General features: G+C 35.6%; 1 protein-coding gene across 7 annotated transcripts in view; it reads left to right on the top strand.

Annotated features, from left to right (window-relative positions):
* irf5 (interferon regulatory factor 5) overlaps positions 1-20,829 on the top strand; it is a 67,392-nt gene that overhangs the window by 35,078 nt on the left and 11,485 nt on the right. For all 7 annotated transcript variants that reach the window (XM_028814681.2, XM_028814671.2, XM_028814694.2 and 4 more), the window contains 4 exons: positions 5,562-5,767; positions 11,184-11,370; positions 13,506-13,537; positions 16,148-16,175. In XM_028814681.2, coding sequence (XP_028670514.1) covers positions 5,594-5,767; positions 11,184-11,370; positions 13,506-13,537; positions 16,148-16,175 — 421 coding nt within the window. In that variant the 5' untranslated portion in view covers positions 5,562-5,593. The remainder of the gene's footprint in view (positions 1-5,561; positions 5,768-11,183; positions 11,371-13,505; positions 13,538-16,147; positions 16,176-20,829) is intronic.

A 20,829-nucleotide genomic window follows, 5' to 3' on the forward strand; every position in this document is an offset into this window, starting at 1 on the left:
AAACCAGAAGAAAATGTATTTTTGGCAATTTTGGGATAGTAAGTATGCTATTTGAAGTGTATAACGGAGTGTTAAGAGTTTTCCTATGTAAATATAGTGCCATGTTACAGGCATTTTACCCACATTCCGGTTGCATCATCTTTAAACTGCATACTGAGATTTATGTTTTTAAGAATATACAGTACTGCTTTTTCTCAGAGAAAATTGTCATATACCTAAGATATTAATACACCTGAAAGTTATTGATGCATGTGTTCAGATGACATCAGGTTACTTGAAGGAGAGTGTTCATATTTGTTAGTTTTTTAACAATTGAATGATTTTTTTAATTCGTGTCCAAAAACATTCATTATGTGTTTATATTTAATGATCAATTCAGGCTGAGCCTGATTTTAGATATTTTTGAACGTTTTTTGGTACACTTTGCCATTAAAACTGAAAAGAATTAAACCTATACCAATGAAACATAAGTACCAGAAAAGTTGAAAAAAGTTTATCATAAAATGACTGTTGCTGCCCATTGCTTCAATTAACAGGAAGCAGTTGCTCTGCTGATCAAGTGAATCTAAAAACTACCATACTAAAAAAGTTTTGAAGAAACTGTTCACTTCTATAATAGCAGACTTTCTGAAATAGAAACCTGTGAATACTTTCTGTAGTTGTTGGAATATAGAGTAACCTTTCACTAGAAAATCCACCATGTGTTTGATTTATTTTTTGGTATCTAATAACAATATATGTGATGTTAGATGTTAAAGCATGCATGTTCAGGATTAGTGTCTACATGTGTTATATGGTGAGTGGGAAGTATACACAAAATTTACCTTTTAAATTATCCTTGGTTCATACATGCTAGTTGGAATACTATTGAGTTTATTAATCTCATCATTTTCTAAATTAGAATTCTTAATTAAAGTCCTATGAGGATTTGGATACTGTCCTTGCAGCCTTCAGTTAGTCACAGCTCACACACCTGTACAAATCAGTACTTTCAAACTTTTTATGCTTTTCCGGAGATCTTGACGAACATGATCCTTAGAGCTAATTTGTCCCCAGTTTTAATTTGCCCACATATAGAAACATAACATTCAAGGATGAATGCAAAATTCTGTTTACTTATTAGGCACTTTATAATACTTTTTTTTTTTTCTTGAGCTAATAAACCATTTTGATACTCGTGTTAGTTAATTCGTTCATTCTGACAGTTTTACTAATGCATCAAACCAAAAGCTAAAATAATAAGCACTTGGAGCTAACTGATTGCTTACATCGCCACACTCTTAAACCATGCATGAATCATGTATTTTTATTTCTGACATGGTAATATAATCGGATTGACAAATTGTCAGTAATGATAGCCTTTCAATTACATTTTTTTTGTCATGACAGAACATTGGCATTTATATTTTAGGTTTGTGCAAGATTTAACAATAATAAGGAATTAATTTTAATTAAAATAATTAATGAATTAAAAAAAATTAAAATATTCAGGTTTGATTCTCAGTTGTTTAGTCATGCTGCAATCCAAGCCATGTTATTCCCATTGTTTTTCCATTTCATGTAATGTAAGTAATTAATATTTACATTACTTATGTAAAGTATTATGTCACACACCACTTCATTTTTCCAGTTTTCTTTCATTACAAAAAACTATGTTGTAGCGAACACAGTCAGTAAATGTTTGCACTTCTTCTTCAATCCAGGACATCTTGCTACTCCGTTTTGCATAAAAAGTGAGCATTGCACATTAAAAAAAAAAAATAAGCCCAGACATTTAAAGTGAGTATTTAAAATAAAGACCTGTCTGTTTCACCCCACTGGCTGTAACCACTCGATGTCTATAATGACTTTATGGCTTCTTTAAGGCATTGTCTGAGTGACACAGGTTTTGCTTACAAAGCAGGCACCAGCTGTCTAAGAAATTCCACAGAGTACTCCAGAAATCTTTGGAAAAATGTAACTGAGACCAAAAAAAAAAAAGAGAAACCATGATTAACCTGGTTCCTAGTTGCTTGTGGAAAAGCAGAAAACAATTTTCAGATTCTCTCACCTGTAATTTATAACATTGAACGGCATTTGTCTGGAATGTCCCATATTCAGCTGTCAATTGCATCTACAAAAACACTGAGATATTTTACTTTGGCTAAAGTCAAACAAGTAAATGTGAACAAATAATAGAAGAGAGGTGAGATGTAGACTCTCCAGTGAGCACTCTCCAGAACTAAGAAGCATCATGATTAGCAAAATGGTAATTAGAAAAACTGTGAGTTGTTGTTTTGAAGTGAGCATAGTCAAGAACTGCTACACAGGTTTAAAAAGCCAAAAAAAGTTTTCTCATTTCAATTAAGTTATATTTTTTTTCTGTGTTCTTCAGTGGAGCTGTCACACAAATGTGTGAATGAGAGTTGGATAGCTGCTTTTGTCAATAATGAGGCAAATGGCCTTTCCCTTTTCAAGTGCAAGCTGCTTGGCAACCCCAGCTACAGTTTTGCTGCACCTTCTCTTTCAACCTGTGGAGTAGGAGTTTTTTTTATCCAGTTAGAGGTCACATCGAAACAGATACTGAAGGATGTGAAAGTGGACAAGTGCACCAGTTTTTTTTTATGTTAATATCAGGGTAATGGCACAGAATGTTTAAAAGTTTAATACATAATTTATTGTGAAAGGTAGACATTAACGATTTCTAGTTGTGCTTATGTTATGGATTTGGATCACTCAAGCAAATTCTTTTAGGTAAAGCTAAGAAAAAACTTAGAAACAATGGAAGGCAATATAGTGAGTTAAATAAGCAAAACTGAAAATAAAATTGGCAACATCTAGAGCAACATGAATGTTTGTGGAATTTAATTCGAGGTTGTGTGCTCATGGCCCTCATTGAACAAAAGGCATAGCTACCAATTAAAGAATAGTTGATGTAGAAACAAATAGATAAACACTATGTGACAAATTTGTTGCATCTGAAGGTAGATGAACAAGGAAAAATGTCTAAATTGTGGGACTAATGAAAACACTCGAATCTAGTAAAGCAGTGAAATTCTGAGCAGATTTTTTTTCCTAAAATCCTGGGTGATTCTTCTTGTCTTCCCAAAAAACAGAAACTGCAATTTCTTATTGTTACTTTTGACAAACTCTGGGATAAAGAAAACTTGCTATTTGACAGCTGACAAAAGGAGATTTTTTTTACAGCATAAAGCAGCAATTGCATAAAGCTGACATCATAAACCTGTAATATTTATTTCACTTGATATACTGTAAACATGTTTTCTGTTTTCTTAGTTTTTATCCCTTTTGAAGGAGGAGAGAAACAAGTGGCGTATGTATGTGTGTGTTCATACAGTTAATGACTTGAAGCTCTTGTATAATGAATTCAGCATAAAATATTCTGTGGTGTGCGGAAGTTCAAGTACCTGGTTGCTAGAGTGCTCTTTTAATCATCGTGTAACCTTCCTATATGGAATAGCCATCTGTTATCTATATCTTACATACTGTAGAAGACAAAGCTATTGTACTTGAGTGTTTAGGTATTTCACATGTACTGTGATTATTATAATATTTGTATAAAGTAATATATATAATTTTCCCAGCATGTCATGAACATGTAAAGCAATATCTTTAGAAACCAAAATGTAGACTATGAAATACTGTAGTTAGAAGCCTAGCCTTGAAAGTAAGGGAAATTTATTAAAGATTTATTTTTGCAAAGCTATAGTATTTGACTAAAGATGTTTATTAAATGTAAGGAATCAATGAAGGACATATTTTAAAGCAGAGAAACTGTTATGTTTCCCCTATACAAGATACGATAACTGCCCATTTCAGACTTCTTTAATCTATGTATTATTCAACTTGTAGAAGCCACTAGTGATTGTGACATTTAAAGATCTCCACATTTTTTGAAGTACTGTATACCAAATCTTCCAGCGACATACTCTTTCATTCTACATGCAAATTAGAAACTTTGTAAAAAGTAATCCACCCAGCTCCACTACTGTGTATCTCTCCCTGATATGGTACCAGCTGGTTTAGATGAAGACTCGGACAGCATCTCCAGAGTGTGAGTGTGTGTGTGTGAATGTATCTCGGGCAGCAATGGAAAAGATGTCTCAATTAAAATTTAACAAAAGAAATGGAATTCAGCCTTTCATAAAACATATTGTAATTCATTTCTCACATATACATTGACGAAAAAATTGAGGGCAAGGCCCAACCTGTAATATTCTGTATCACAATACATACAAAAAGACTTATTTTCTTCAACTGAAGGAATCCCATTTTAGGTGGATCTCTCTTGTTGGTGGCTCACTCACTTGAGTGGGAAATGAGTGCAGAGTTTCATGAAATTTTGGTATTATTGTACTCATTACGTTCTTTACTTTTGGATTGGGTTTATTTTTATATTGCTGAAGTTCATGTTTATTGTCATGTGTACATTATAGTATAGAATGTTTCAACCCAGAGTCACATATATTTAAAGGATTACTCTTTTTTTTTTCTGTCTCAGCTGACAAACCTATACCTGACTGACACATGCACATTATTGACAACATTCAAGTATAAGTTTTTGAAGTGACTTTTGCTATGCGGTGTTTCTGATTATATATAACATTCTGTACTGTACATTCCACGTTCATTTTTGGAGGTAATTTGTTATGGTTTGGTATATTTAGTAATCATGCCTCTTTAGTGAATTTCTGAAACCTGAATGCACATTTTACTTATACCGGAATCAGTGGAGCTGGAAGGCAGCAGTGCTAAACAGTGCTCTCTATAATGACTATCATGCTCCACATTTATTTCTGTTTTTTGGAAAGACCATTTTTCTTACAAATCAGAATTATGCTGTCCTAAGACACTGTATCATTTGTTTTTTTAATTTTGTTGTCTGTGAGAAAAGTCAGCAGATTAAAGCAGATGCTGTTTGACAGTTTTAGTACTGTTGAATGCCTTTTCTATAAGACATGATATTTGTGTACACAGCAGTATATTTATTATTTAGTGATTATTCAAAAGTACTTCTTAACTTTCACTCCTTATCATGCATTTATTCATTACTATCGTGTAAGCCAAATATTTACAACCATTTCTTTGGTGCTGTTATTGATGCACATACCATTCAAAGAAGAGCACAATCAAGTGAAAAAGTTACTATAGTGCACAATATATACTTAGTTTTATCTTACAACTTTTAAAGGGTGATTTAAGCTTTGGTTAATAACGACAGATGTGCATATTGGTCAAAGAAGCTTGTTTGTATTTTGTATAATCATTTTTTAAAAAATATGTTGTTAAGAAGTGACCTTGAAAAACATTAAATTTTACTTTTAGGAAAAAGTAGAATGATAGTACAATTAAACTTTTTTTATTTTCCCCAGCCATTTTAGAATCATATTAATTTAGAAAAGAAAAACACATAATGGTAATGTCTTACCTTTTTGATAACTGTTTATGACAGCTTTAAATATTTTAGAACAGAAAAATGTATCCTTGAAATAAAAACTATCAAAATTTAAAATGCTGATAGCTTCATTATTTTAATAGTTTCTGTTTATTTTATATGGCAGACTTACCAGCTTGAAGAAAAGACCTTTGTACAATGAGTATTCAGCCTAGACGAATTCGACTTAAACCTTGGCTGATTGCCCAAGTAAACAGTGGAAATTATCCAGGTCTGCAATGGATAAGCCACGAGCAAAAACTTTTCCAGATACCCTGGCGACATGCAACTCGTCATATACCCACACCTGAGGATGACAATACTGTCTTCAAGGTAAATTATCTTGTACTACTAGTAAAGTGAATTGTGAATTTCCCCTTGGGATTAATAAAGTATCTATCTATCTATCTATCTATCTATCTATCTATCTATCTATCTATCTATCTATCTATCTATCTATCTATCTATCTATCTATCTATCTATCTATCTATCTATCTATCTATCTATCTATCTATCTAAAGATACACTTAACTGGATGTGGGTGTCCAACAGTTATATTAGTATAATATTTTGCTCTTTAATGTTCAACGTGAACTCAGAAAAAAATTGATTCACATGTAAGTGAACAGTTCAAAACAAAAATGTATTTATTCATCTGTAGTAGGTGGTCAGATTGCAATTAACTAGCAAATCACTTCTCAAAAAAGAACAGAGTGATGCAAATAAGCTATGACCAGGGAAATCTGGGTCTTTGGAAGCTTGTCCCCATTCTTTTTTAACACCCAAAGCTTCAAGTATTTTTTTTCTAACTGGACTTCTTCTCACCTGCTACACTTGGGTCCCAAACCAGGTGGTTCAGCATGTGGTGGTTGCGGCAACGTGCTATCAGCGCATGCTTCCAACCTCTCTCCTCTTCTTCTTTACCAGGATGCATATATTCTTTTGACTTTTACAACTAATGGTCTATAGCCTATGAAAAAACTTCCCAGCATTGTTCGTAATTGTGTATGTGCACCTCCTGCCGGTTAAATAGACAAATGGAAATTAATAACCATTTGAAAAAAAAATGAAATTTCAAATGCTATCTTTAGGGACTGAATTGTTTAAAGGTTCAGTCTACTACTTTATATAACACTAGTTGTGCTCCCCATCTAAGACAGGTTGAAATCTAAATAATCAATGTAGACTTTAACATTACCGTTTGCAGTGCAGCATGCAATGCATATGTCTGTGTTATATGCCATTTGGCTTGGAATTTATAAAAGCAGCATTAATGTTTGTGATGTGCCATCTGTTGGAATGACAGACTTAGCAACTGGACAAATACACAGGTAGACACACAAACATTTTTCCTTTTATTAAGGTGGATAGAAAAACTGCATAAATGGCAACTAACAGTGGTAGTCAATAAATGGATAATACAAGACAGGACCCCCAATATTTCTGCTTCTACAAAAATATCTTCCATTGACTTGTAATCAGTGCCGCGTGCTATGTAACTCAGCAGGTCTTAATAGGTTCAGTACACTGGCTGGATGTAGAAAGAGCAAGTCATTTTTATAAGCTGTGCTATTCAGTTACCACAGAAGACCACCTTTGACATGTGACTAATCTTCTTGCCAGAGTGTCTCACCAGCACAAATGAACAATAGAAATAGGCTGCAAGTTCTGAATAAAAAAATTAAAGAGTGCTAATGCTAAGTGTAGGAGCTGAACAGGAAGGGCTACATTCTAGTCCAGGTAAGAGTGAGTAGATGAGAAGATTTAATGCATGTCAAAATTATGGTGTACTATAACTGAGCATTAATTTATGGTATATTCAGGGTTCCTATTTGGAATAAATGTATGGAACCAATACCATGGGGGCAGTCGGCAGTGGTAGTAATGTCCTGTACTGGTAAATCACATGTACTGTATAGATTACTTGAGAAATATTTATATGGTGGCAGTTTTAAAGGTTCATATAAAGACTTAAACAATAATATTTGTTTACATTATAAAAATATAAAAAATAATTTAGAAATTACAAACCAATATTGAATGCAACCCAGAATATATATAAATATATATATATATATATATAGACATAGTGACATATAAAAAAATCTAGAGAAAAACTGCAGAATTCATTCTAATTCTGAATGGTATTGCTCATCTAGAAAGACTGACGTAGTAAGCTGAAATTAAGAAGAGCCTGAAAACAATTACCTCAAAAGGACATGAGGACTGCTAGAAGATGATACAAAATGGATTTTACACAAAACACTGTATAGTAAACATAGGGAAACAGAAACATAGCAGTGAGACTGATGGTAAGCTGAACAGTTTTTTTTATGGTGGTACAAACTGTTTCAGGCTGAATGTTGATTAAAAAAAAGTTTTGGTCTTGCACCAGTTGCTTACATTTTTTTAGATAATCACATTTCTGTCCTAACAATGAGATACACTATTAGACAGGGTGATTGTCTAACTGGATAGCTACTAGATTTACATTAAAGAAGATAAGTATGAAAAAATGTTATACAGTATTAATGGCCAAAATAATTTGGAAACTGCTGGTGACCCCACAATACATTGTTCTGATGCTTCATTCTTGATAAGAAAATATTGTAATTTTTAATGTTGGAAAGCATTAAGTATTAACATTCTGTTGTGCAATAAATTTAGTAATTTATTATTCCTTGATTCAATTCATCCATCCATCCATCCATCCATTGTCTCCCGCTTATCCGAGGTCGGGTCGCGGGGGCAGCAGCTTGAGCAGAGATGCCCAGACTTCCCTCTCCCCGGCCACTTCTTCTAGCTCTTCCGGGAGAATCCCAAGGCGTTCCTAGGCCAGTCGAGAGACATAGTCCCTCCAGCATGTCCTGGGTCTTCCCCGGGGCCTCCTCCCGGTTGGACGTGCCCGGAACACCTCACCAGGGAGGCGTCCAGGAGGCATCCTGATCAGATGCCCGAGCCACCTCATCTGACTCCTCTCGATGCGGAGGAGCAGCGGCTCTACTCTGAGCCCCTCCCGGATGACTGAGCTTCTCACCCTATCTTTAAGGGAAAGCCCAGACACCCTGCGGAGGAAACTCATTTCAGCCGCTTGTATTCGCGATCTCGTTCTTTCGGTCACTACCCATAGCTCATGACCATAGGTGAGGGTAGGAACATAGATCGACTGGTAAATTGAGAGCTTTGCCTTGCGGCTCAGCTCCTTTTTCACCACGACAGACCGATGCAATGCCCGCATTACTGCGGATGCCGCACCGATCCGCCTGTTGGGTGGTGGCCGAAGGCGGGGACCTTGGCGGTCCGATCCTCGGCTACAGAAACTGGCTCTTGATTCAATTCATCCTACCTAAATATTTTTCTTTTAATTGAGAAAATGCATTTCAAGTATGTCCTCTCCTCTGTAAGACTGGAAAAACACCTTTATACTACATAGCACCCACTCTGATTGGTACATTGTCTAAATTGCTGTTATGCAGCAGCTCATGCAAACCCCCTTTTCCTGCAGCTTGAAGTTGTATCAGGTAAGTAAAATAATCTTTTTAACCATAAAAGTAAAAAACGCAAGGAAGAAAAACAAAAAAATCATTTAACTTGCCTAGTAATAAATGAAGAATGAGGGTAGCTTTCTAAGTGTGACACTTTAAACCATAATGATTCATTATTTCGCTGACTGCAAATGTTTCTGCAAAACAACACTACAGCACTGCAGCCAACAATTTTAGCAAGAGAGCTCACCATAAACATTTTTGAAAGATGTAAAGTTAAAATCTGTTTTGGAAATATGAACTGCAACTAGCCGTAGATGCTCCAGAGCCAACAATAGTATATCAGTCAAGGCAATTTTTTCATCAGTTAAATAAGAATTCATGCTATTTCAGCCACTATCATGATATCTGGGATTGGTTTTTGAACTACATTATATTTGTAAAAAAGCATATATTTTATGTATCGTGATATATATAGATTCTGTTGTTGCTGTTATTTTTTTGAATATGACATTTTTACAAAGGTACTTCATAAACAAAAATGTGATGTCATTCTCTTTAATAAAATAAGTAATCTTAAATTTAAAATGCTCCAACTTTCAAAGCATTTATGTCCCCAAATGCACCTGAATGTTATGCCATGTTTACAGCTTGTAATATGTTCAGTGTTGAGGATATTAGCCTTGATTTATTTTGCTCAAGCTTGGTTGCAGCTCAGGCCAGATTTACACTTCACATCAAATGCATGATGGAAGCAAATAAAACATCTGCAGAAGCTTGTAAACACTGCAACTAAATATAATGAGTGATTTCTTGCTTCTAGGTTTTCTCTTTAAATTATTTTGTTTACTGTACAAGGAGAATGAAAAGCAAAATGAACAAAAAGAGTATTTATTATATAATTAGATGGAACTCAAGCACCATCTGTATGATGTTTGCCTCTTTTTCCTGTGCTTACATGAGTTTTTTCAACGTCATAGACTTCCGTAAATTAGGAGCATTGCCAACTCTAATGTGAGTGATTATGATTTGTGAAATAGTGGTAACTAGAGTTGTTTCTTTAAGCCCTGTGTTACCAGGAAAGGCTTCATTTCAGATGTCACCTTGTAATGAAAGTAATCAGGATAGGAAAACAAATTAACAGTGCATGTAAACCTTTATATTGTACAACATTTCATGGATTGTGTAGTTGATGAACATACCAGAATGAACATTTTATTAGTGAATGTTTACATAGGTCATATTTCTTCATTATTTCTGTTCTTATACAGTATTCTTCCATAATAACCCACTCTTGATGCAGAAGTAAAGGCTAGTTTAAAATTCTTGTATACCTAGTGTAATATATTTGCATTTTATGTGAAAGTATTGATACACAAGTACAATATGTTGTGATATACATTACAGCAGGGAGGAAATTGGAATAACCCAGAGCATAAACTTTTGGAGTGATCCTGAAAAATAGCTGTTTCAGACTCTCCACTGATTTTCTGCATGACCCTGAGCAAATTACTTAATCTGGCTGTGTTCCATACAAGAACAGAAATAATGAAGATATATGACCCATGTAAACATTCACTAATGGAACGTTAAATCACCATAGGATGGTGTTCATGTAGAAGAACTGCTGTGTTCATATAACTAATTTCTGTTCAGAAATAAATTCTTTCTTACAGCTGTGTGACATTTAGTCAACTGGCCTCCCATCTGTACCTTTTAAAGTAATAAACGGGTTGGCTTTACTTTCAAAATGCAGTAGCCATACATATATCCTCTTATATTGGCTATTTGCTTTAAACGAACAGAATTAGTTATTCATTCTTGTAGCTCATACTATTCAGTCCAGGGTAAGTATAGCTTTTATTTGGACGTTTTCTAGGTCTGTCGTATCCTCCTTATAATACACAGACCAAAACACTGCAAAGTTACCCTCTATTGTAAAATGTCTTATAGTGGCCAGTAATGAATTCACTGGGATGCCCAAAGTTGTTGTTTTTTTTAATATAGCAAATTTTACTTCCTGTACATAAACCTTTTATTTCCACTAAAATGTCCAAATCTTTTTTTTTTTTTTTTTTGCAGTTTTCCTCACATTTTATTTTTTAAATTCACATATAAATTATCTGTGCAATATCCAGGTTGGTTCCTAAGCTATGATCTTTGTGCTGGAATAATCTTCATGATACTGGTTGAATGAATATATATAGAATTTTTTTGCCAATATCCATGACTAATTATATGTAAATGAAACATTTAATAACAGGCATGGGCTTTGGAAACAGGAAAATACAAAGAAGGATTTGATGAACCAGATCCAGCTAAATGGAAAGCTAATTTTCGATGTGCACTCAATAAGAGCAGAGAGTTCAAACTTAAGTATGATGGAACAAAGAAAACCCCAGTTGAACCTTTTAAAATATATGAAGTTTGTGATCAGCATTCAAATGAAGGTAAAATTAAAAATTTGTGCTTTTGCATAGGCATTATGCCAGACAAATGTCAAATGTGTTTTTGCAGTTACAGTAAGAGTTCTTTAAACTGAAAATAAAATCATTGCCATTTTTGTAAACTATTTAGAACAATGGATATCTCTTCTGGTATTTTTTTATTCTTGGCTTTATCTCACATGCAATACACAATTTGTCATCTTATTTATTTTAGGTTCTGTATAATCAGTGGCTTTCTCAATGCATTTTACTGTCCTAATCAAAAATTGTGAGCACCATTCTACACTAGTACTTCAGCTTGGGTTGTGGGCACCTCCCTAGATTGTTTTCAATGTCATTCTACATTTAAAAAAAAATGGTTTATTCTACGGGCGGCACAATGGCGCAGTGGTAAGCGCTGCTGCTTCGCAGTAAGGAGACCCAGGTTCGCTTCCCAGGTCCTCCCTGCGTGGAGTTTGCATGTTCTCCCCGTGTCTGCGTGGGTTTCCTCCCACAGTCCAAAGACATGCAGGTTAGGTCGATTGGCGATTCTAAATTGGCCCTAGTGAGTGTGCTTGGTGTGTGGGTGTGTTTGTGTATGTCCTGCGGTGGGTTGGCGCACTGCCTGGGATTGGTTCCCTGCCTTGCGCCCTGTGTTGGCTGGGATTGGCTCCAGCAGACCTCCGTGACCCTGGGTTTGGATTCAGCGGGTTGGAAAATGGATGGATGGATGGTTTATTCTACTTTTATAGGACTTGTATTATAAATGAGCATTGACCGATTTGTTATCAGGTCTTTGGTCCATTTGGAAATAGTAGTTGTTTATGTGATTGATTGAATGAACAAAGCCATTCAGTAAGCTAAAACTGAAAGGATAGCTGAATATAGAATTAAGAAATTTGTGCTTTGTGTGTTTTGTGTCACAAAAGCGCCTCCATGCGCTCCCATTATTTTGTTTGTGTTGTCCCTAGTTTTGGCAACCATTTTCACAATGTCTTATGTTAAAACATCTGTTGAATAAGTGGATTGCGACCCAGGTTGGAGTAATAGTGTGAAAGTGACAGTAGATTACCAGTGCAGCAGTTGGAAAAGTGGATACAGTAATCCCTCCTCCATCGCGGGGGTTGCGTTCCAGAGCCACCCGCGAAATAAGAAAATCCGCGAAGTAGAAACCATATGTTTATATGGTTATTTTTATATTGTCATGCTTGGGTCACAGATTTGCGCAGAAACACAGGAGGTTGTAGAGAGACAGGAACGTTATTCAAACACTGCAAACAAACATTTGTCTCTTTTTCAAAAGTTTAAACTGTGCTCCATAACAAGACAGAGATGACAGTTCAGTCTCACAATTAAAAGAATGCAAACATATCTTCCTCTTCAAAGGAGCAAATAAATCAATATGGCTGTTTGGCTTGTAAGTATGCGAAGCACCGCGGCACAAAGCTGTTGAAGGCGGCAGCTCACACCCCCTCCGTCAGGAGCACAGAGAGAGAGAGAGTTAGAGAGAGATAGAGAGAGACAGATTAAAAAATCAATACGTGCCCTTTGAGCTTTTAAGTATGCGAAGCACCGTGCAGCATACTTAAAAGCTGCACACAGAAGGTAGCAAAGTGAAGATAATCTTTCAGCATTTTTAGACGAGCGTCCGTATCGTCTAGGTGTGCAAACAGCCCCCCTGCTCACACCCCGTACGTCAGGATCACAGATACTCAGCGCAAGAGACAGAGAAAAGTAAGCTGGGTAGCTTCTCAGCCATCTGCCAATAGCATCCCTTGTATGAAATCAACTGGGCAAACCAACTGAGGAAGCATGTACCAGAAATTAAAAGACCCATTGTCCTCAAAAACCCGCGAAGCAGCGAAAAATCCGCGATATATATTTAAATATGCTTACATATAAAATCCGCGATGGAGTGAAGCCGCGAAGGGCGAAGCGCGATATAGCGAGGGATTACTGTACTTATTTACAAATTGAAGAAGAGCAAAGAACTTCCAAGTTGCTTTAAAAAGAGTTAGACATCTTCAGATTCATCTGAAATGTTTTTGTTTTTTTTAATTCATCAAACTAGCTAAAGAATAACCTTTTTCTAAATATATTTTTCCCAATGGTTATAACTTTTTCATAATGTAATTTATACTTTTTTATTTAATTACTAGATCAGTTAGAAGATGAGGATGCAGATGACATGGTGAGATTAAAATTAATATGTCTTGAATTTACTTATTTTTCATATGATAATCATAATTCATACAGCTGGGTTCCCACCTTGAAGCACTCTGAATGATCTATAACATTGTTTCAGAAAAAAATGTGTTATCATTAAGAGAACTTTGTACATGCCATTCACAACAGTGTATGAAGGTCACTTGAATAAAGAGTTATTTTGTGGTCAGGTCTGGCAAAGTTACTTTTTATATTCTGTTTTCTTTTTGTAAGTGAGTTCATTGAATAATAGTCATTTTTGGACACATTTAGGTTTCTTTACACTCACTTATAAAATACATTTTAAATTCCCTGGACATTTTTGTCTTTGCAGTTGAATCAGTTTTAACTTTGCATTTTTGTAACTATATTTAGTTTTTTTCCTAAGGAATTTTTAAAATAATTTTATGATCTTTTAAAATGACTTGCATATTTAAAGGATTCATTATTTTTTATGGCTGTTTTTAAAGTTTTACCTAAATTAATATCTAAAATATACTGTTAAATTATTTTCAGCTCCTTTATTTGTGTTTTTCTGGTTTAATCGAGTAAACTGCAAGATGTCATTTTCTTTTTTAAATTAACAATGTTGCATTTATGATAGCATATAGCCCACTGTGCTTCTATAATAATCTAAATCATGCTTTGTTTTCCCATAAGCATTTTTCTCATTTTGATTCATGGTCTTCCCAAATGTGGTATTCATACTAAACATATGCATCTAAATACATTTCTCTGTGTAAGCAAAATATTTTGTAATGCCATACAATTCCTTAGCTTCCATTTGTGTCCTTCCTTTAAAGTGACAGCTGGCATCAACCTTGCTTGGAATTAACCTTACTCTTACATCTCATTGCTTATGTACCTTTGTGGTATAGCGGGTCCACAGCTCATGTCAAGAGGCCAGTTTTAAATAAATAATCGCTGCACTCATGGCTTAGTGAGGGGGCGTGGTGGTGTGTGGCCGAAGCGGTTTCTGAGAAGTTTGTGATGTGGGCATTTCTCACCTAAGTGCACAGGTGAGAAACAGCCCGCATCCGTAATTGTAACCAGGAACTGCTGATTGCTACAGCTGCCACGTCCTCTTCATAAATAGAAGTGCGAGGCGGCTAAGGGAAAAAAAATTAAGAGAAAAAGAGCCGGAGGTTGCAGGAGAGCAGGAAGCTGAAGGAGAACTGGTGTGAGCGAGCGTGTGCGAGCAGGTAGGCAGCTGGACTGTGAGCCCTAGCAAGAGTGTTTGTCCGATACTCGGTGGGGCAGAAGGAAGCGGTCGCTAACTAGCGAACAAGGAGCTGGAGTGACCGGTGAAGAAGGACGGCTGGCTGCATAAGGCCGAGAAGGCAGCGGGAGTCGGGACTTGGGACGTGGATTCCCCAGTGTGAGAGCCCTGGTCATTGGGGATCCCAAGTTGCTGTTTGGTGGAGCCTACCGGAGCCAGGGATCGGTGAGGCGAACCAACCAACAGAAGTGGACAGTAGAGAAGGTCAGCTGCTGAGAGGGCGACTCTCCTGTTGCAGGGCCCAGATGGGAGAAGCAGAAGAGACGCCAGATAAAAGAAGACACCGGCTTGTTTTTTTTAAGAGACTGCTTCCAGCATTGCTTTAACCTTGTTTTAAAGGATTGTTGTTTTTTCTATTTTATTGGATTTTTTAACCTCCACTAGTTCACTTATTTTATGGATTGATTATTTATTTAATGATCTTTGATGCACTGCACTTCTTTATTTGGACACTTTGTTTTTGTTGATTGTTTTTAATAAAAACACTTGACACCTTTTTACACCATACTCCTGCTCCATTGTTGTGCCTCACTGCCGAGCTCATCGGTAACATTACCGACGGTGAAGGGTTCAAGGGCTCCCAGAAGCTGAAAGGGAGTGTGGAGTGAACCCACATCGTCACAACTTTTTTTTTTTTTTTTTTAAAACACCCTCTACAATTGGTAAAACCCATATCCGTCTAGATAATTGAGCCTCTTTTCTGAATCAAAGCAAGTTAGAGTACTGAGTTTTGAGAGCAGACCATGCTTTTTGCATTGGATCTTCTTATTTAATATTCCCATTGCTCCCCTGTGCCTCCCCTTCAAGGTGATCAATGCTGCTTGTACTGTATATGAGTAAGTTCCTTAATTTCCATCCTCCACTCCTGGGAGGGTTCAGGTTGCACTGGACAGACCAGGTCACCTTTTTCCCCAAGCAACACCTCCTAATGTGTGAATTCACAATACCATCTAAGCTATTCTCAGTTAATGTAGCTGTCAGGTTGTGTTTTTTTTTTTGTTTTCAAAAGCCAATGAATGAAGAAGAGTATAGGTTGCAATATCCACATGTTTACTCCTTAATAAATTACTTTTTAAATTGATTACATTTTTGTTTCATCCCCTGTTGCATTGTGTCAGTGGTGTTACAATATAATTTGCAAATTTAGTAAAATGTACTGTTTAGATCTATTTACTTTACATATACAGTATATAAGTGTTGGTGGATGCATTCATTAGTATTGAACACCTGCCTACAGTGAAATATTTCACTTTAAACTCATAAAGTAAAAATACTGCATTCAATATTTACATATTCAATTTTTTGTTTCCCTTACAGATCCTAGATTTACGTGAGCTTAACATTGGTAAGATATTTATACTGTTTCTTCTTTGCTCATTGTACAGTGTGCTAAGTGTATTTGAATACATTTATTAATTGTGAAAAAGTCATAAACATTTTGACATTCAGAAAACAAACCAAAGTGTTAGCAACAACAAAATCTTCAACTTGCATTAATCCTAATTATAAACAGACCTCTGTAGGACCAGTTCTTTGAATAAAAAGTAATTGCTCTTATTCATAACTTGATGGCTGCCCAATCCAAACGTGGAAGATGCGTAAAACAGAAATAAGTTTAGTTTGGATTGGTTGAGATTACTAGATTGGTAATACCTGGGTTGGGCAGGGTTTTAATAATTTTAGCTTCTTAGCTCAAAAAATCAACAAGCAGTAAGTCTGAAACACAATAACAGAAATTACCAGCATAGATGGAGATAAAATTATTGACAGTAAAAATATAACCCAGACATTTAAAGAGTACTAATAGTTCTTATATTCAACTCAGTTTAAAGAAGATAAGACACGGATCTAAGGAGTTTCTTGTTGCATTACAAATACCACACCTGTGACACTCTCAGCATTTGCTGGACGCCATAAACTCATTCATTATTAGTAAGCAGCAGGTTCTGACGGCTACCCAATGGATTTTGATAAAAACATTTTCAAATAAGTTAGCTCTAATATTATTAGCAATGTTTACAGGACCTAAACAAAATCCTACTTCAGATTTTTTGCCAGATATTAATTACCGTCTTTCCAAAGAAAAATAAGGATGTATTATGATGTGCATCATACAGACCAGTTTCACTTCTGAATTATGATGTTAAGATGCTCTCCAAAAGCTCTAGCTAGAAGAATTGAGAAAGTGCCTCCCTCGGTAATATCATAAGACCAAACCAGATTTATTAAATGCACTTGGCTTCTAATATTCAATGTTTGTTTAATGCAGGGGTTGGCAACCTTTTAGTAGTGTTGTGCTGAAGTGTTGTTGCAGCGTGCCAACCTAAGCCCATCATATTTTTATATACAAAAACCATTGAAACACATAAATTTGATCTTGTATTAACATGTTTCCAATACATTAAATAACTATTCTATTCTTTGTTGATTATTAAATATTTTTATTTAAATAGAAACAAATACAAAAACTGTTTTGCAAAATTTAAGTTCTGAACTCATTATTTTGAAATTAATAATTTTTACATTATTATAAAATTGTCAGATGTATATTTTGTTAAGACAGAAAGTCCAATAGTTTGAAGAATAAAACAAATAAATCAAACATATAAAAATTTTAATAATGTGTTCTATGAGTAATCATTGATTAATATTGATCTGAGTCATTAATCAATTAATGGGACCCTTGTCCTTGCTTCTCCTTAGTTAATTGGTCAATATCAGATGTGTATTTTGTCACTTTCAGCTTCACACAGGCTTCTGAATGCTCAGGTTTTAGTTCACATGTATAGGTTGACCCAAAAGCCAAAATCGGAGCAAATACAACTTTCTTCAAATAGGTGACTGCTTCAGGCAGGGATGTCCAGCAGTTGAGGATGGCAGCTGACTTTTCCAAGCAGTTTCCTTACAGAGTTTTCTGTAATTCTACAAATTTTATCGTCCATAACTCTGATGACTTGAATAGGATGTGTTGCATTTCAAAACTGTCAACATCCAACCATTCGAAAAGAGACAGGTCAGACGGGGTGGTAGTAAGATCAGTTAAGTTGTCTTGATAAGGTAAGAAAGTATGGGCCCATGAATCTGGAAGTCTTGACCTTGTTTAGCAAATTCTCCTTTGAGTGTTTCAACAAACTTCTGATGCTCATTTATGTTGAGGGTAAATCGATTTGAATGAGCCTTTACATTTGGAAATTACTTGTGTTAGTGATAATATCACAGCAAAATATATCTACTTTTGACACAAATCCTTTCCAGTGCTCAAAAAGTTCAAGTACTGTTTGACCCTGTCTTTGTAAATACAAGTTTAAGTCATTAAGGTGTTCAGTTTTGTCAGCCAGAAACATCAGCTTGCACTGACAATCATCATCTTTCAATTCTTCGCATAAAACTCCTGGTGTATAATGTAATGGAAGCTCAATACTTGATGTCCTATATGATCTTGAAGAAGTTAAACAAATCCTTTGTTCTTTCCAAACATCCAAGGGGTGGCATTAGTAGTAACACAGAATGTTTTATTTATATAAATGTTCTGATTTTCGAAATAGCTTACAAGTGCAGTTATAATGTCCTGTCCCTTGGCCGTACCACCAAGAAGTATCAAGCAGTACAGCTCTTCATAAATATGGTCATTGTCACAATATCGTGCAACTATCGCTAGGTGCGCCACATCATTCACATTAACACTTTTCGTCAAGAGCAACACTAAATACAACAGCTTGTTGTAACTCGGTTGTCTCTTTAACCAGCACATTTTCATCCATATCAGTTATGCATCTCTCGATTGACCTCACAGAAGCCATTATTTCTCGATTCCAAGACAGTATTGTTTCTTTATTTGGTAAGTCACTTCACAAAATCTCAGCACTTCTCAAAACAGTTTCCTTGAGGAATTCTCCAACTGTGAAAGGTTTGGCCTTCGAAGCCACACACTGAGCAATTTTGTAACTACATTCAGTAGCTTTATTTTTGGTTTCAATTACTTGACAAAAAATACTAGTTTGCTTTTTGTAGCCAGAAACAGCCCTTTTTATGGCTTCACTTTTCTCGTCAGAGTTTTTAAACATGGACTGATGTTTGATTTGATAGTGTCTTTGTACACTGGCCGTACGGCACATGACAGTTTAACATAACGCACAAACGGCACAATCCTTTTGTTGTGTGAATCCATATTCGTTTGTCCAAAAGTCTTGAAACAAGCGGATGTCAAGTTTTTGTCTTCTTTGAATCATTTTAAGGGCAATGTATTACATAATAAAAAAAACAACTTTTGTGTTATGGTCCATGAACTGTACTGGTAGGAGTATGCAACACTCGAGAGAACTCTACAAGTGGTGGTGGGGGTGGTTAGGAGAGAGAGGAAGGATAGGAAGGAAATAGAACTCCATCAAAGGTCAGTCATAATCGTGCTACACTTAGTCAGTTTGCATCAGAATGCACATTCTTACTGCCAATGCCTAACAACTGTCATTTTGAAGGAATATAAAAACAGGAATAGCTTTAAAAGTATTATATGCTTCTATTTAACTCTTTGAGGGCTGAATATTTTTTCGGCAGCTGGCAAGAATGTGCAGCAGAGCAGTTGCCGACCCCCAAAATTGTCTACACTTAGGCACCAGCCGTCAGAGCTAAAGGTGGTTCTGGCGAAAGAGTGAAGCAAATGCGCAAAGTGAAATACTCAGTGGAAAATGTTTTGCTTTTTATTGCTGAATCAGACTCTGACTTATCTGACTCAGATTCCCATGCAAGTGATCTGGAGGTCAAAAACAAAAGTGATGTACCAGCATCAGCTGATCAGTCCCCAGATCATACCGCTGAACGCATTCTTGTAGTGGCCGGTAGCTGCAACAATACACTCCTGTATGTCATTATAAATTGACACCCGCCTCAAAAAAGTAAATTAAAAACCTCCTGTGCTATGCAAAACCATGGAATCTATAATCAGAAATAAATGACAGATCTATTAATATGATATTAATATACTGTACTAAATAACAGATAGCATGGGTTAATGAGAGGAGAACTTGCCAAACCAATTGGTTTTTGAACAAGCAGCTGGAGGAGTAGACAACACAAAAGCATACAACATTATTAATTTATTTAGAATTTCAAAATTCCTTTTAATACTATTGTGCACAGAATGTTAATTTTAATATTGATTAACTAGCCAAAGACAAATAGTACAGATAACAGCAAAATACTCTGCATGGGATGACATCATCAGAGATGACTTTCACAGGTCTGTGCCTTGTACTCTTTCTAATTTATGTTAATGACATTAATTGTGGTATAGTTAAAATCAATGTTGATACTGAGGACAACAAAAACAAAAAGACTTGGACAATTATCAGAACTGGGCAAACACTTGGGGACTGCAGTTAAGTCAAGAAAACAAAAAGTTCTGTACACAGAGAAAAGAAACATTAATTATCAAGATGGGAAATGCTGATCTAAAGGAAGCAACTTTGGTTCACCATGACAGAACAGTCTTGTCATGTAGGTATTGTGCAGAAGGAATTGAAATGTCAAATAAAATGTTAGGTCTGATGCTCGTACTGCATAATGTGCTAATGAGATCACAGCACTACTCATAATGGTACAAAAAGGCTTAGCAGCACTAGAATCTGTGCAGAAATAAACAAAATGCTGTCATTTAAAACTAATAGGTTTGTCCTGCTCTCACAAACTAAGGGAATCTAAATGTATGTAGTCTTAAGCAGAGAAGGTTGCACAGAGAATTAAAGTCTTCACAGATCTCAATGGCATCAATAAAAATTCTGACTAATTAATTTGTTAAGTAGTGAATTACATACTGTGTGTGTGGACAGTATTGGACATTATGAGGAAGTGGATTTAACATTAAATTCAGGAAGCACTTAACATACATAAAGGTTTTTGGAGATTTGGAACAAACTGCTGAGTCATGTGGTGAAAACTGACACCTTGATAACTTTGAAAAAGAATCTCTCAACCAGATATTGGAACAACTTGTATGGAAGGAC

Source organism: Erpetoichthys calabaricus, chromosome 1 (assembly GCF_900747795.2).
Source record: "Erpetoichthys calabaricus chromosome 1, fErpCal1.3, whole genome shotgun sequence".
NCBI classification, from domain to species: domain Eukaryota; kingdom Metazoa; phylum Chordata; class Cladistia; order Polypteriformes; family Polypteridae; genus Erpetoichthys; species Erpetoichthys calabaricus.